This window comes from Rhineura floridana, chromosome 5 (assembly GCF_030035675.1).
Source record: "Rhineura floridana isolate rRhiFlo1 chromosome 5, rRhiFlo1.hap2, whole genome shotgun sequence".
Taxonomy (NCBI): Eukaryota; Metazoa; Chordata; class Lepidosauria; order Squamata; family Rhineuridae; genus Rhineura; species Rhineura floridana.
In genome coordinates this window covers 131,695,678-131,712,044 of record NC_084484.1, presented here as the reverse complement: position 1 = coordinate 131,712,044, position 16,367 = coordinate 131,695,678, and the positions used below count along the sequence as shown (strand labels likewise).

General features: G+C 43.0%; 1 protein-coding gene across 1 annotated transcript in view; it reads left to right on the top strand.

The window, feature by feature from the left end:
* Positions 1 to 3,075: 3,075 nt before the first annotated feature.
* LOC133385931 (OX-2 membrane glycoprotein-like) overlaps positions 3,076 to 16,367 on the top strand; it is a 46,773-nt gene continuing 33,481 nt past the window's right edge. The window contains exons 1-2 of the mRNA XM_061629519.1: positions 3,076 to 3,142; positions 14,180 to 14,261. Of these exons, the coding sequence (XP_061485503.1) occupies positions 3,131 to 3,142; positions 14,180 to 14,261 (94 nt within the window). The 5' untranslated portion in view covers positions 3,076 to 3,130. The remainder of the gene's footprint in view (positions 3,143 to 14,179; positions 14,262 to 16,367) is intronic.

Sequence of the window (16,367 nt, the reverse complement as noted above, 5' to 3'; positions counted from 1 at the left end):
CCCATCACACACCCCACTGTCTATGTTCCTAATGATCGAATCACCCTCTGCAAGGATCCCTCCACCCCCTGGAGATATATCCTCGGCACGAGAGTTCATCTACAGCTAGCGGCTGCAGCTCAGGGTCAGCTCCTGCTCATTTTCCCCTTCTGTTTTAAGGCAGCTCCTGCTCATTTCCCCCCTCTATTCCACACAGCATGCTGGGATGCCTGTCACATGAGCAACTGTAACTAGTGAAAAACTCCTGCAATGGGTGCTTTCACACTGCACTTTATTCTGTTCTTCTGACGATTTCTTACCTGGCAGTTTGCGCATTATATTTGAGCTTTCACATGACATACCGGGTAGCTCCGGAATTCTGGTGGAATGTAGTGCAAGTATAGCGCTAATTTCAGCAATAAATGATACCAGAAATAATCCGTTAGCAAGGCTGGGAACCCGGAAGATCGCAGGAGTTGTTCGCTAGTTGCTGCTGCTCACGTGACAGGCATCCCAGCATACAGTGCGTTCCTTTCCTTTAGTTCAGCAGGTTTGGGGTTTTTTGCCTGACGAACGTTGTACCGGTATTCTGGCATCAGTGCAGATAGCAGCAGCATTTCCCACACATCCCCGTCTTGATACAACTAAAACAATTTAAAAAGTCAGATCCTAAAGGGAGAGGGCTTGCATGGCAACTGGACAAGATCTTAGACCTCCTATACAGTGGGGAACAGTGTGCATGGGTGAGGGACGAAAACAAGCTGTGTGAAAGTTGCGCAAAATGCCGCTATATCGGCTGAAAAAGTACTCTTCCTTATCACAAGAGGTACCGCAGTGTGAAAGGGATTTTAGAAATCGGGACAGAAGCGCTACCTTTTTAATCGTGCTATTAGCCCCATGTGTGAAAGCAGCCAATGTTCCGTGTTCCCAGCCTTGTTAACGGATTGTTTCTGGTATCAATTGTCATGGAAATTAACCCTAAACTTCCTCTACATTCCACCAGAATTCAAGAGCTACCTGGTATGTCGTGTGAAAGGTAAAATATAATGTGGAAATTAACAGGTAAGAAACTGTCAAAATAACGGAATAAAGTGCAGTGTGAAAGCACCCCAATTTGTGTTGGCGAAAGCTGGAGTTTGTGAGAGTTTCAGTGAGGAGTTGGTTGGTGAGAATAGCCGAGAGAAGGCCTGTGCATCATTACCCAGGGTGTCATTATTAGTGATCTGGTAAAGATCAGAAGGGGGGCAGCAACTGAGTTAGTCTGAGGGGCTGCCCTGAACAAAGGTCTTGCCAGAGGGAAGTGCCACAAGTGGAGTTATAACACTGGCTAAACTGCCCAACAGCCAGAAGCAGAACCAGAGGAGCTTTGGGAATCAGAGGCAGATTGGCCACAGTAGCTGGACTGGGTTGTGGAAGTAATTGGCTGGGGTTGAGGTTTAGGGAAATTGGCCTGAGGGGAGATCCACTTAAAGTCTAGGGACAGCAACGGTGTCTCCGGAGTCTTTAGAACCCGTCAGCAAGCACCTACAAAGTCCCAGTATAAGTATCAATATTCCCTTTTGTCAATAATATCCCTTTAATAAACCTACAACATCGTTTGAGATTTATACGGACTCTCAGTGGTGGTGTCATCTCACACCTAAATTCTTCCATACCCGCTACTTTGAGGGTTTAGAGAGGTATTCTGTGGAAATTGGTGGCAGCAAAAGAGTTTTACCAAAAAAAAAGCCTGTTTTACAAGAGTGAGGCTGAGGAACCAGGGGAATCCCTAACAACTTCCGAGTTCACATACCAGTGGTGCGTGGCGCAAAAGTGGGCGGAGCGACAAATGCACATTTCTTTTTTGTATAGTAGGCTAATTTCTATACACACACTCACATGCCCCTCTCCATCCTCCATCCAAACAAGCAAGAGGCATGATCAAAGTTCAAGGACATATTCCAGCCAGGCAAAAATATCTGGGACACGAATCAGGACCAATGAGAGGCATGGCCTGGGGAATATTCAGAGGGACAGACAGACAGGATTGGAGGGCTGCATTTGACAACTTTTCTATTCATTACATTTAGGTTCCCCTACTCCTTCTAGGTTTTCTGGCTGTGCCTCTATGTGCTTCTTGTCTTATACTATTAAGAAATATTGCCGCCCTGGGCTCCTACTGGGAGGAAGGGCAGGATGTAAATAAAATAAAATAAATAAAATAAAATATTATACAGCCCAGCTCCATAGAACATATAGGTTAAGTCTCACTTCAGAGCAGGGGTAGCTAACGTGGTGCCCTCCAGATGTTGTTGGACTCCACCTCCCAGCCCCTATCAGCATGGCTAAATGGCAGGGATGATGGGAGTTGTGGTCCAGCAACAGCTGGATAGCCACAGGTTCTCCATTCACACTCTAGAGAGTCAATGGCTTGATCTAGATATCAAGGGCAGGGATTTCTTTCAATTCTGTGTTTCTACAAAGGGAATATCTCTCACATTAAAATAATCCGTTATGACCTCTAGCCCTCATTCTTGTCATGCTCATGTTGGACATCCTCAGAAATGCCTGCCTAACTGTAGGATCACAGTTCTTATAATATTATACTGCTATATCTATTTTTTTTTAAAGTAGATTTTAACATCCTGTTGATCTGTAAGGCACCACTTTAGTGTATCCCATTTCCTTAGGACTTTAATATTTGTTCAAAATTATATCCATTTTAATAGCACAGTAATATAACTGTAACAGAAATAAAACACTCAATTTTTTATTTAAAGCATTTCCCTAATACAGTGTGTTCTTATTTAAGGCTCCTAATAACCCTGCGAAGGTTTTCTACAAATATACAAATATCCTTTCCTTACTTTACAGTTCTAGATCCTCCCTCCTCTATATATATCTGCAATGATGCCTGCAGTAGAAGCATGAAGTTAAAACATGTAAATATAAGACACTATTTCTAGTTCCTGCTTTTAACTTATGTTTGTTTAGCTCCAAAAGAATGCTTTTTATCGTGTGCTGCCCCCCCCCCAATTGCAGTCTGGCAGGGAGGAGACTGTGAAGCCGGAGACAATCCAAATGCTTTTTATTGCTTTTCCTGTCCTTTTACAGCCTTCACTGGTGGCAACAGCTGCACTCGCATGCACTCTTCTTCCCACACTACAGTAGCATGCCTCCCAAGGTAAGATGCATGCTGTAATGCAACCCAGGGCATCTGACTCTGAAGATCTGGAGTAGGGAGAAAGCTCTGAGGAGAAAGCTGGGTCTGCTTTACTGAAGTGAATGTATATTCTCAAATGAGGCTTAAACTGGTGCTTGCTTTAATCCATCTAAAACCTGTACTGCTTGAATTCAGGAGTAGTGGTGCAATTAGATAGTTTTAGGCTCTGGAGTTAATGTACAAGGGCCCTCCTCTTTAGATGGCAATGTATAGGACTTCAGAGTGTGGTAAGCCAGGACTACTACATTTGGGGGCCCTCTTGCTCACTTGGTGGGGTGGGGGTCCTGGACCTATGCCTAAATTCCTGCCCAGATGGTGCCACCATTAAAGAGAAGCTCAAAGGCACTTTTTAGCATTCAGTGTGAAAACAGGCCACAACTGTAATCCTATGCAGACTTGCTTGAGAGGAAAATCGCATTTAACTCTGTAAAATTTAAGGAGCTTCCAGATGGGGGCTTAATATTGTAAACGGGTCATTGGCAACAGTTTTTTTTTTTTAAAATGTTATCAGATCCCTTCCCCCCCACACACACACACATACACCAGATGGAGTAAATCTGGTTTAAATGGGTCAGGGCTGGTATTTTGATGCCAACGATTTATGTGGGAAAAAATTGCATTGTTAAGGAGCTCCACTTCCACAGTAAACATCCATCTAGAAGCACCCTTACTTCTGAGTAGGAATGTTGAAGAAATTCAATTCAGTTCACACTGAGAGGTGAATCTATCAAATCTATGCTTTCCAAAACAATATGAGAACCAAAACACAACCATCTTTCAAAATTCACACCTATCCAAACTTTGCAATGCAGTTCTCCAACCAATGTTTACAAACATGCATTATATTAGGAAAAATTGCTTGCAAAAATGTGTACATTGGTCAACACTGCACACAAAAATGTGTTTATTAGGAGAAAATCACAGTAAAATGCTTAAGAATTTTCAGGTGGATTTTTTTTTAAAAAAAAAAGATAATTGCTGCAGAAATGTGGAGAACTGAATTTAAGATTGGAAAAATGAGAAACTGAGAGAACCGAAACTGACAGAGCCTTCCACCCTTCTAAGTAACATCATGTACAGGATTGTTTTCATGCATGGCACCAAAAAGTATCCTGGGATCTTTCTCATGTTCTCAGTAAATGTCATTAATGTCAGACAGAAAACAAGACAATTAGTCTTGGCTTCTAGCGAATGTAGAAGGAATATTGGAAGTATGGGCATGATACAGAAAACATCTTGAGTCCTATGTGAAAACAGCCATGTAGCCTCATCCTATGCATGCTTAACTCAGAAGTACATCCCAGTGTGTTCAGTGGGACTTGGTCATAGATAAATCTACACTGGGTGGCACTTACTGTGTTTGAGCCCTTTTGGTGCTACCTGTGTGCATATATGAACATTGTTAATGCAGGGCAGAAAGTGTAAGCAAAAGTTTTGAACTGATTATACATTGTGGAAGACATGGTAATATTGGTGAGTCTGCATGGCTCATGTAATGGTTTCCTATGCTGAATGAACAGCCTCTGTGTGGCTTAGATTTCAAACAGGCAACAGTTTATGGTCTTAGAAAGCATTGACCCCCAAACCTCTCATCATTTCCAAGGTTTATATCATTACTGTATTACTCTGGGTACTATTGCTGTAAGGTCACTAACCTAGTCACCATTACAGAAAAAAAATCTCCTGGGCCTGCATGCACAATCATTGCTGTGGTCTAGAATTCCTACTATTCTCTATATAGAATTCCTATAGTTTTAATTCTGATGGCTGTCTTGGACTTTATTATCATGGTTTCTGTTAATTATGTTACGATTTTGGCTTGATTGGGGTTGGAAAGGGAATTGCTATATGTTTTAATATTACTGTGACATTTTAATTTTTTAGACACCTTTCGTTTCTTTTAAAGGATATAAGTTTTAAAAAATAAATTGGGAAATGTGGGGGCAAATTGCAGTTAAACTGTTTAAGCCTCGTTTAAATGAAAAATGACACTAATATTTAAAGAATAAGCTATAACATTAATTATTGCTCTGATTTTTAATGGCAAGAAAAAAATTGTGGAGGAAAATAATGTAATCCTGGAGCAGAAATATTATCTGAACATGCTTCTCATGGATTTTACTTTGTCTTGTAGAACACAGAGAATGACCCTACATGTGCTTCTAAATATACTATAATTCTTTGAAGCGGGACTTTTATTTATTTATTTATTTATTATTTCAATTTATATACCGCCCTTAGCAGAATAGCTCTCAGGGCGGTGAACAAACAAGATAAAATACATTATATCATAATAAAAATACAAAAACATATACAAACAAACAACAAAAAGCACAGCAAAAACAAAATAAATACTACAAAAATTAAAAATACAGATTAAAAGATTAAAAAAGATTAAGAAGATTAAAATGCCTGGGAGCATAAAAAGGTCTTTACCTGGCGCCGAAAAGATGGAAGTGTAGGCGCCAGGCGTACCTCTTCGGGGAGGCTGTTCCACAACTCAGGGGCCACCACAGAAAAGGCCCTAGATCTCGTAACCACCCTCCGGGCTTCCCGATGGGTTGGTACCTGGAGGAGGGCCTTAGATTCTGAACGAAGTGAGCAGGTAGGTTCATAGAGAGAGAGGCGTTCCACAAGGTATTGAGGTCCCACGCCGTGTAAGGCTTTATAGGTCAAAACCAGCACCTTGAATCTCGCCCGGAAGCAAATAGGAAGCCAGTGCAGACGCGCCAGGACAGGTGTTATATGCGAAGACTGACTGGTCCTCGTCAATAATCTGGCAGCTGCGTTCTGCAAAAGCTGAAGCTTCCGAACTGTCTTCAAGGGCAGCCCTACGTACAGCGCATTACAGTAATCCAATCTTGAAGTTACCAGAGCGTGGACAACGGAGGCGAGGTCGTCCCTGTCCAGATAGGGGCGTAGTTGGGCTACCAGACGAAGATGGTAAAATGCATTCCGTGCCACCGAGGCCACTTGGGCCTCGAGAGACAAGGAAGAGTCGAGAAGAACCCCCAAACTACGTACCTGTTCTTTCAGTGGGAGTGTAACCCCATCCAGAACAGGGTAAGCATCCACCATCTGAGCAGGGAAGGCGTTCACCAACAATGTCTCGGTCTTGTCTGGATTGAGTCTCAGTTTATTAGCTCTCATCCAGTCCATTATCGCGGTCAGGCAACGGTTCAGCACGTCAACAGACTCACCTGAGGAAGATGAAAAGGAGAAATAGAGCTGCGTGTCATCAGCGTACTGATGGCAACGCACTCCAAAACTCCTGATGACCGCACCCAGCGGCTGCATGTAGATGTTGAAAAGCATGGGGGCCAAGACCGATCCCTGGGGGACTCCACAATGGAGAGTCCATGGTGTCGAGTGATGCTCCCCAAGCACTACCTTCTGGTGACGATCCGCGAAGTAGGAGCGGAACCACTGCCAAACAGTGCCCCCGACACCCAACTCCGCGAGTCTCCCCAGGAGGATACCATGGTCGATGGTATCAAACGCCGCTGAGAGATCAAGGAGAATCAACAGAGTCACACTCCCCCTGTCCCTCTCCCGACAAAGGTCATCATACAGGGCGACCAAGGCTGTTTCGGTGCCAAAACCGGGCCTGAAACCGGATTGAAATGGATCTAGATAATCGGTTTCATCCAAGAGCGCCTGGAGTTGGCTGGCAACCACCCGCTCCAAAACCTTGCCCAAAAAAGGGACTTTTAGACTATTTCCTTCCTTTTCCAATGTTTCCATACATGACCTTTTAGTTTATAATGTGTTATTTATATTATTATGCTTACCACAACTTCCCGGGTTGCAGCGCTTAGCTGGTCTGGGCTTCTTTTGAAAGGAGGTAACTGAAGATCTATGGCATTTTGTAACATTTTATTTACAAATATACAGACTGAGCATAGAGGCTCAGTTTAAACAATCCATTGAGCACCCATATTGATAGTCATGGATCAGATCTCCAGCAAGAAGTCCCTTTAGCACACGGAGCTCCAAAAAGCTCTACTCTTTATTGTCTTCCCACCCAAACTGTAGTTTTAGGCCCGGTTTTGGCACCGAAACAGCCTTGGTCGCCCTGTATGATGACCTTTGTCGGGAGAGGGACAGGGGGAGTGTGACTCTGTTGATTCTCCTTGATCTCTCAGTGGCGTTTGATACCATCGACCATGGTATCCTTCTGGGGAGGCTCGCGGAGTTGGGAGTTGGGGGCACTGCTTGGCAGTGGCTCTGCTCCTACTTAGCGGATCATCGCCAGAAGGTAGTGCTTGGGGAACATTGGTCGACACCCTGGACTCTCCATTGTGGAGTCCCTCAGGGGTCGGTCTTGTCCCCCATGCTTTTTAACATCTACATGCAGCCGCTGGGTGCGGTCATCAGGAGTTTTGGAGTGCGTTGCCATCAGTATGCTGATGACACGCAACTCTACTTCTCCTTTTCACCTTCTTCAGGTGAGGCTGTTGATGTGCTGAACCGTTGCCTGACCGCGATAATGGACTGGATGAGAGCTAATAAACTGAAACTCAATCCAGACAAGACTGAGACACTGTTGGTGAGCTCTTTACCTGCCCAGATGGTGGATGTTCAGCCTGTTCTAGATGGGATTACACTCCCCTTGAAGGAACAGGTTCATAGTTTGGGGGTCCTTTTTGACCCTTCCTTGTCGCTTGAGGCTCAAGTGGCCTCGGTGGCGCGGAATGCATTTTACCATCTTTGCTTAGTAGCCCAACTACGCCCCTATCTGGACAGTGACGATCTCGCCTCTGTTGTTCACGCTCTGGTAACTTCTAGATTGGACTACTGTAATGCGCTCTACGTAGGGCTGCCCTTGAAGACCGTTCGGAAACTTCAGCTAGTGCAAAACGCGGCAGCCAGGTTGTTGACGGGGACCCATTGGTCCACGCATATAACACCTGTCCTGGCCCGCTTGCACTGGCTACCTATTTGTTTCCGAGCCAGATTCAAGGTGCTGGTTTTGACCTATAAAGCCTTACATGGTGTGGGACCGCAATGTCTGATGGAACGCCTCTCCCACTATGAACCTACCCGTTCACTTCGTTCAGTATCTAAGGCCCTCCTCCGGGTACCAACCCATCAGGATGCCCGGAGGATTGTTATTAGATCCAGGGCCTTTTCTGTGGTGGCCCCCGAACTATGGAACAGCTTACCTGAGGAGATACGCCTGGCGCCTACGGTACTTTCTTTTAGGCGCCAGGTTAAGACCTGGTTATACTCCCAGGCATTTTAACGTTCATGTTTTATATTCAGTGTTTTTTACTCTACCTTGTTGTGACCTTGTATGTTTCATTGTAACTTTGTATTTTAACTGTGCTGTTCACCACCCAGAGAGCTATTCGCTATGGGCGGTCTATAAATAAAATAAAATAAATAAATAAATAGAATAAATAGTCTGTTTCCCTTGTTCCACCCTCCCTTACATGCACTTACCCAAACAGCATCATCCTTAGGAGAAGGTGGAAGGAAGTATGCTTCTCCCCACTATCTTCTCTGATTGGGTTTTTCCTATGCAGAATATCCTTTGAGTTGACTTCTAAAGGAAACATGTTGTTTCACTAATCAGGGCTATTAACCTGTACTTTCCCTAACAAAAGATCTGCCTGGCAACTTTGCTATTAAGAGAATCTCCCCTCCAGCAGTAGCTCTGGCCCCCTCCTGTCCAAACTTCCAGTATTACAACAATATGAATAATTCCAAAGATTTCAGAAGCCCACTCCACAGTAAATCAGAGCAGGGCTTTCCGTGTGGCTGTTGTGTACAATAGCATTCCTGTCAAGATACCACGGGTGGCCGCTATCTACTCTTTCTGAACAACTAAAGACATTTTTGTCCTGACTGGCTTTCCAGCTGGATGAAAAGGTCACTGCCGTGTCTATTTTGTATTGTTTTGGTTTTGGTTTTCCTTTTAAATATATCTGCTGTGTTTTGTGTTTTTAACTTTTTCTCCTGTTTTTATTGTACATAGCCTTAAGACAATTATGTAGAAGGCAATTAGTAATAATAATAATAATTGTTGTTAACTGTGGAAGACAGGCTTTTTGGAAGGCAGCTACTTACAAATCACCCAAAGAAGATGTGTATCACCAAAATAATAGGACAAAAGAGGGCTCAGATTTGCAAATGCTAATTCATATGTGTAGCTGCACAATTAGAAATAATACCTAATGCAAAGACATACACTGCACCCCACCTTATTGGAGAAGATTGTGCCAAGCTGACCTGTATAGCTTACTCAATCTGCAGTCCAGGTGCTAACTGGTGCTACTTGATGATGAGTAACTTCAAGATACCTGCTCCTTCTTCTTACAGCTGTTTGAAAGTCTTTAGCTTTAGACTGGAATTTGACTGAGCAGCCCTTCTAAAAAAGGGCTCCTGTAAAGTGAATATTTTTCTCTGGAAAGCAGAACACATGGTTTTTGTAAAGTGAAGGCAGATTCTAGGCAGTGTAGATGTTAGACTGATATCAAAAACCAATTGAAGCAAGAACCATTTTATGTGTGCAAATAGCATGTGAGTTTTTCTTTTTTACTTTAGGAATTGAACTCCATTAAGTTTACAAGAGCGTGAGGGGATTGTTTGGATATATTTTATTAAATCTGTTTTCAACAGAAGGCTGTAAATGACATGTATATAGTGGTGAGCAATCCTATGATGCTGATTATTGTTATTGCTATACAAAATAAAATGCAATGTGCATGGAGATTTACAGAATACAAGATGATATATCCCTGTCTCAGTGAACCTACAACATAAAATTCAACACAGGGGAAACAAAGGGCATCTTTTCTCACTGGTCCAGATTGAATATAACAAATCAAAATGATTAACTTAAGAAATGCTTAGCTTTGAAATAATAAAATGACAATAATAAACTGTGCTGTTAACTTCCCAAGAACAAGACTCTGTTAGCACATGTCTAAACGGCAATGACTCTGAGATTGGCATTTATATAAAAAGAGAGCTTTTTCCAATATATTTGTGCCTCTAGTCTCCCTGGCTAGATAAAAAAAAATCTATATCCAATTGTCTATTTGACAGTGATGTGTATGGTTCACTTTCTTATAGTGTCTAAAAAGATTTGGAAAACATGGGCAGAAGGCAATAATGTGCTATTTGACTAACTGTTATCCTTGCAGAACAATCTTAAAGACATTATGTGTATAAATTCATTTATAGCAACTGAGATTATTTACTAGTAACTTGTTGAGGATTAGAAGATAGGCTTTACTCCTAGAAGACTATCTTTAAGCTTACAGCACTTTTGAAGTGTTATCCTTTGGTATCTTTTTTCTTCCGTCCTGTTCCCTAATAAACATGATTAGAGAATCATGCCACAAATGTGATTTAATTCCACTGAAATGAATGAGTAGTAGCCTGTAAACCAATGCACGCACTGGGGAATATTTCCCACTGAACTCAGTGGTGACCCTAGGTACATTTAGTTGGAAGTGCTAATGAACCAGGAGAAACAACTTGCCAAATTGCCGTTTACAACCCTTCTCAAAAGAGATCTGATGTGGGAGCAGCGAACACTGAGTGTGCGGCAGCTGTGAAAAAGGCAAATTCGTGTCTGTTCAAGTTTTTAAACTGTGCCTTCATCTGTGCTGAAGGGGAAAGTCTGTAGCTCAGTGGAAGAGCAAAGAGTCCCAGGTTCAGTCTCAGGTTGGGCTGAGAGAGACCTCTGCCTGAAACTTTGGAAAGCCACTGTCAGTTAGAGTTGGCAATTCTGAACTAATTATCTGCCTCATTGTCAGGCAGCTTCTTGTGTTCTATGATCAACCTTAATATTTGTAGCAAACACACATATTAAAAAATCCAAGAACCTTCATCCAAAGGGAATCAAACGCCCGGAATTTCTCACCGTGTGGAGAAGTAGGATGAATATATTCTGTTTGATCTGACATTAGGTGATCCAAAAGTTCTATATGCGGGGATTAATTTGTTACAGCTGTTTTGGACATGCATGTCACCATTGGATGGAACTGGCAGTCAATGTAGCAAGCTCTGTATGTGTGTGTGTGTGTGTGTACTGCTCATATGACAGAGAACGTAATCTCTGAGGGTTTTGCGATTCTAGAAAGTTATTTTGTATTAACATGCATCATATTGTGAATTTTTTCTTAATTTTGTCATCCTGTTCATTCTGCTCCCCCAACCCCATGGTAGGTCTCATGAGGGAACTTCTTGTCATTGTGACACACGTAGTAGTTTCTGTTGATCTTAAAGTCATAAACTACTTCTTGTTTTGTTTTTCTTTTGAGAAGTATTTTGCTTGCCCATTGTTCCTTGTTATTCTTATCCCAGATGCTTCCTTCTCTGGCCCTATAGCTGAAACTTCTCCCTTCATCTCAGTTTCCACCCATAACACATCCTTTTCTTAACAATTATCTCATTTCCCTTTGATAATAAGTCTGTTCCTTAATCATATTTTAATCATTGTCAAGAGCTGGTGTAATGTAATTATTAAGAGACTGAGCTACGAACTGGGAAATGCCAAGTTTGAATCTCATCTCTGCTGTGAGCTCATTTGGTGACCTTAAGCAAGCCACTTTTCTTCAGCCTCAGTCTGCAATATGGGGGGGAGGGTTATAAATAAATTGACTTACCAATAGTCAAGAAATCAGAAGGCTAGGACTAGGGAGGGTAGCTATGAGAGAACTAGAAAAGGTCCTCAAATGCAAAGATGTATGACTGAACACTAAAGTCAGGATCATTCAGACCATGGTATTCCTGATCTCTATGTATGGATATGAAAGTTGGACAGTGAAAAAAGCGGATAAGAGAAAAATCAATTCATTTGAAATGTAGTGTTGGAGGAGAGCTTTGTGGATACCATGGGCTGCAAAAACAACAAATAATTTAGTGTTAGAACAAATTAAACCAGAACTATCACTAGAAGCTAAAATGATGAAACTGAGGTTATCATACTTTGGACACATAATGAGAAGATATGATTCACTAGAAAAGTCAATAATGCTGGGAAAAACAGAAGGGAGTAGACAAAGAGGAAGACCAAACAAGAGATGGATTGATTGCATAAAGGAAGCCACAGACCTGAACTTACAAGATCTGAACAGAGTGCTTTATGATAGATGCTATTGGAGGTCAGTGATTCATAGGGTCGCCATAAGTCGGAATCAACTTGAAGGCATATAACAAACAACAAAGGATTACAACTAAAAAATGCATGTGAAGAGCACTAAACACTGAAAGTACCACGCAAATATTGTTCAGTGTTTCATGACTCATAATACAGGGCTTAAATTGAGCCAAGGGCTTACTGAGACTCATTACCAGAATAGCTTCTTCCAACATTAGAGCCTGGAGTACAGCATGAGAAGTAACAAATACTGTACTTCCTTTGAGCTTTTGAGAAACAACAGCCAGAGCTCACACATCAGGGATCTGAGGGTAGAAACGCAATCACTGTTCTGTTGTCTCCACCTCTCTCTTCTGAACATGGGGGCACACAACGCTAGACAAACCCCACCCCTTTTTACTGTAAAATCTGGTGGGTGCAGCTTAAGCACATTTTTTAAAAAAATCAGCTTCAAAGAGAGTTCACAACTGATCAGCAGACCAACCCATTTCCCCTCCAGGTGTTGCACACGGAAATGCTTTGATCTGGTGACTAGTGTGCTTACAGCCTAAGATAGCTTTCTAAGCAGGATAATTAGTTGCATTGGATGATTGGTGGTGGTGGTGGGACATAAGGGAGTCCTTAACAAAATCTTCAATCTCCAGCTGTTGACTCAATCCCAAAATCAGCAATCTCCATCTCCTGGCTTGGGCTGCACACACAACATACAATTAAAGCACATGACATCCCCCAAAGAATCCTGGGAACTGTAGTTTACCTCTCACAGAGCTATAATTCTCAGCCTCTACAGCAGCTACAGTTCCCAGGGGAAGTAATATGCTTGAAATGTATGGTGTGTATGCATCTACAGTCCCAATCATTTAGCCAAATCATTCTCTGTGGTGTGTTCTAAAAACAGTGATTCAGGGGGCTGTCACACAAAGTTAGGAGGCTGGATTGCCTCTAGCCCTCCTGAAATTTAAGAACCAAGTAGCTACCCCTTTTCTCAACTGTTACCTTAGGGACAGACAACATGGTTCCCTACAGATATTGTTGGACTACAATATCCTTGACCATTGGTCATGCTTATGGGGACTGATGGGAGTTGTAGTTCAGCAACATTTGGAGGCACCATGTTGGCTTCCTCTGCACTACATGATAAGCCACATCTACAAAATTTCCATGCAGTGCAACCAGAATAAATTTTTACAAAAACTGGCCTAGGGAACTAAATAAAGTTAATTCAAATCCCCCTGTTTCCTTCTTATCTGTTGACTGGACATTCTCAGATTTTATACCTTGTTCATTTCATAAACAGAAAACACTTTGCTAGGGAATCCTATGATAGCAATTAGTATCACAGGTGATCATTATGCATGTGTGTATATCACTGCCCCGAAATTGGGGTATATACATGCTGTGAAATACAGACTAGTTCAAATTTCATTGTGACAATTCATAGGTGGATTTCAGCATTCACACTATTTTCAGAAATGTTTCTGTGGGTGTGGTATATACCATATGAAGTAGCCCTCCGGCCAGTGATCTGACATACATTAATTCTTAGCTAGACTTGAAAGCTTGAATAGTTGTTTGCTTGTCTTGGGGAGCTTTGTCTGCCAGAGCATGGAAAAGTTACTTTTTTGAACTACAACTCCCACCAGCCCAATACAGTGGTCATGCTGCTTGGGGCTGATGGGAGTTGTAGTTCAAAAAAGTAACTTTTCCAAGCTGTGGCTATGACAATATTTTGAAAATCCCTGATATGATTGCAATGGAACTCCTAAAATACCCTCTTTCTTCATTATGTATGTAGTCTACATCCAAAATCAAAAGAGCAGAACATTGTAATAGGTAACAGTTTTATTGTATGTCCATATCACACCTTTCTTTTTTGTTCCTAGGTAGGTGAAGGTGTCTGTTCTCCATGGACTTTCCAGGGCCTGACTCTATGTATCATGTCTATTGTGTTCTGTAGGATACAGGGTAAGTGTAATATGATTAGTGTAATTGAGTTTCAGGACTGGGAAAAGTTGAATGACTAGGAGCTGCTAATACAACAGAGTAAACCAGTGGTAGCTGGTGGCTCCATGTCAGTGAGGCAGTGGAATCCATTATAGGTTTTAGTAAGGTGCTGAAGAACCTTGGACAGCTTCTTGAAAGTTCAGACTAAAACCCGGAGTGGATTCCATTGCCCCGCTGACATGGAGCCACCAGTCATTGCTGCAATAAACAGAACATGGTACCACATGTATGGCACAACATAGCTTCTCTTCTTTGTTGAAACAAAACACACTGATGCAGGCATGTGCACTCAGCATGTTTCAGTTAGACGTTTCTCTACCAAAATCAATAATGAAGGGTAACCAGTAGCAGTCAGCAGAACAGAGCAAAGTGGGTCAGCATTGCAGGCACAGCATTAGTTATGTCAATTTGGCCTTGCCATTGTGTTTGCCTTGTGCCAACCTCCCCACTGCTTCACCCCTCTCTCCCTTGGTTACCGGCAGGGTTACCGGCAGCAACATCCACGTTGGGAAGCCAGGTGAGCAACCCCACCCCACTTTGCCCCACTGACTGCTTCTGAGAGTAGCCTATAATGAGAAAGAGAGACGATGTACCAGATTATTTGGAAAGGATGTCGTCCTACCCTCACTTTGGGAGATTGGAGAACGGAGTCGGAGAGGGCAATAGGTTTATCGCTTGCGCCAAGCACGCTGGCCAGTTATAACAGAGCAGGTAGGGAGCTTCATGACTTTAGAGCTGCCAGGAGCTATCTTCAGTCGTGGCCCATTCCAGTTGATCACTTACTGGAATTCTTTGTGGAAGGTAGACAACAGGGCCTTTCAGTCAGAACCCTAAGAGGTAAGTTAGCTGGTCTTTCATTTCTTGCCAAAGCTCGGGGTGTTATGGATTCCACTGAGGATTTCCGAGTGGGGCATATGTTGGAGGGCTGGGCCAGGGAGCACCCCCCTCCCCCAACACTAGATGGCCCTTTTCACTGCAACTGCTCCTGGGGTTGTTAGAGCAATGGAAAACCTTATGTTCTTCCCCCTTTGAGGCGTGTTTGTTTCATGCCACTGGCCTCACATTGTTTTTGGGGGCATTTAGGATAGGGGAAGTAGTGGCCAGATTGAAGACAGATGGCTCCTTCCTTGCTTTGTCAATTTCGGATGTTAGTTTGGTTAATAGAGCTTGGAAAAGTTACTTATTTGAACTACAACTCCCATCAGCCCAATCCAGTGGCCATGCTGGCTGGTGCTGATGGGAGTTGTAGTTTTAAAAAGTAACTTTTCCAAGCTCTGGTTTGGTAGAAGGGCAAGCGAGCGGTGTAAGGGCCAGAGAGTAGTCTTGTCACCTGCATCACAGGAGGACATTTGCCCCGTTAGGGCATTGGAGCGCTTCATGTTGATTCAGGGATCTGGACCTGGTTATCTGTTCATACACAAAGAGAGTTCCCCTCTGACAAAGTTTCAGTTTTGGGCCCTAATGAAGTCCGCCCTTCGGTGCCTAGGGATGGACACTGCTGCATTTGATACCCACTCCTTTTGGACTGGTGCGGCTTCAACTGCGGCCTGCATTGGCCTTCCATGAGACCAGCTCCAGGTTATCGGTAGATGGCCTTCTAAGGCTTACAGCTGTATGTTCAATCATGGAGTAAGCCGCGGGATCTGAATGTTTGACTTGCTTTAAATTGTCTTTTTGTGTTGGCAGGTTGCTGGATGGGAGTGGAGCATGTGCGCATCCTACTCTGCGGCCATAGCATGGTTTTCTGGGCTGCCCATAGGGCGGCAAATTCAAGTGTTGGTTCACAGCTTGGGCTCAGCCAGTGGGCCATGGTGCAATGGCTTGGCCGCCGAGGGATGCGCTGGGATGGGCTCCTACCCCTGTTGTTCCAGCAAAGTTTGGTGTGGGCTGTTCCGCTTGTCCTGGTCATTCACCTGGGTGGGAATGACCTAGGTTTGTTGAAGGGCAAGGCCCTGACATTGCGGGCATGCCATTACTTTTGTGTCGTCAAGCAGAGTTGGCCTCAAGTTCTGTTGGTGTGGTCTGACATTTATTTATTTATTTATTTTATTAGATTTATATACCGCC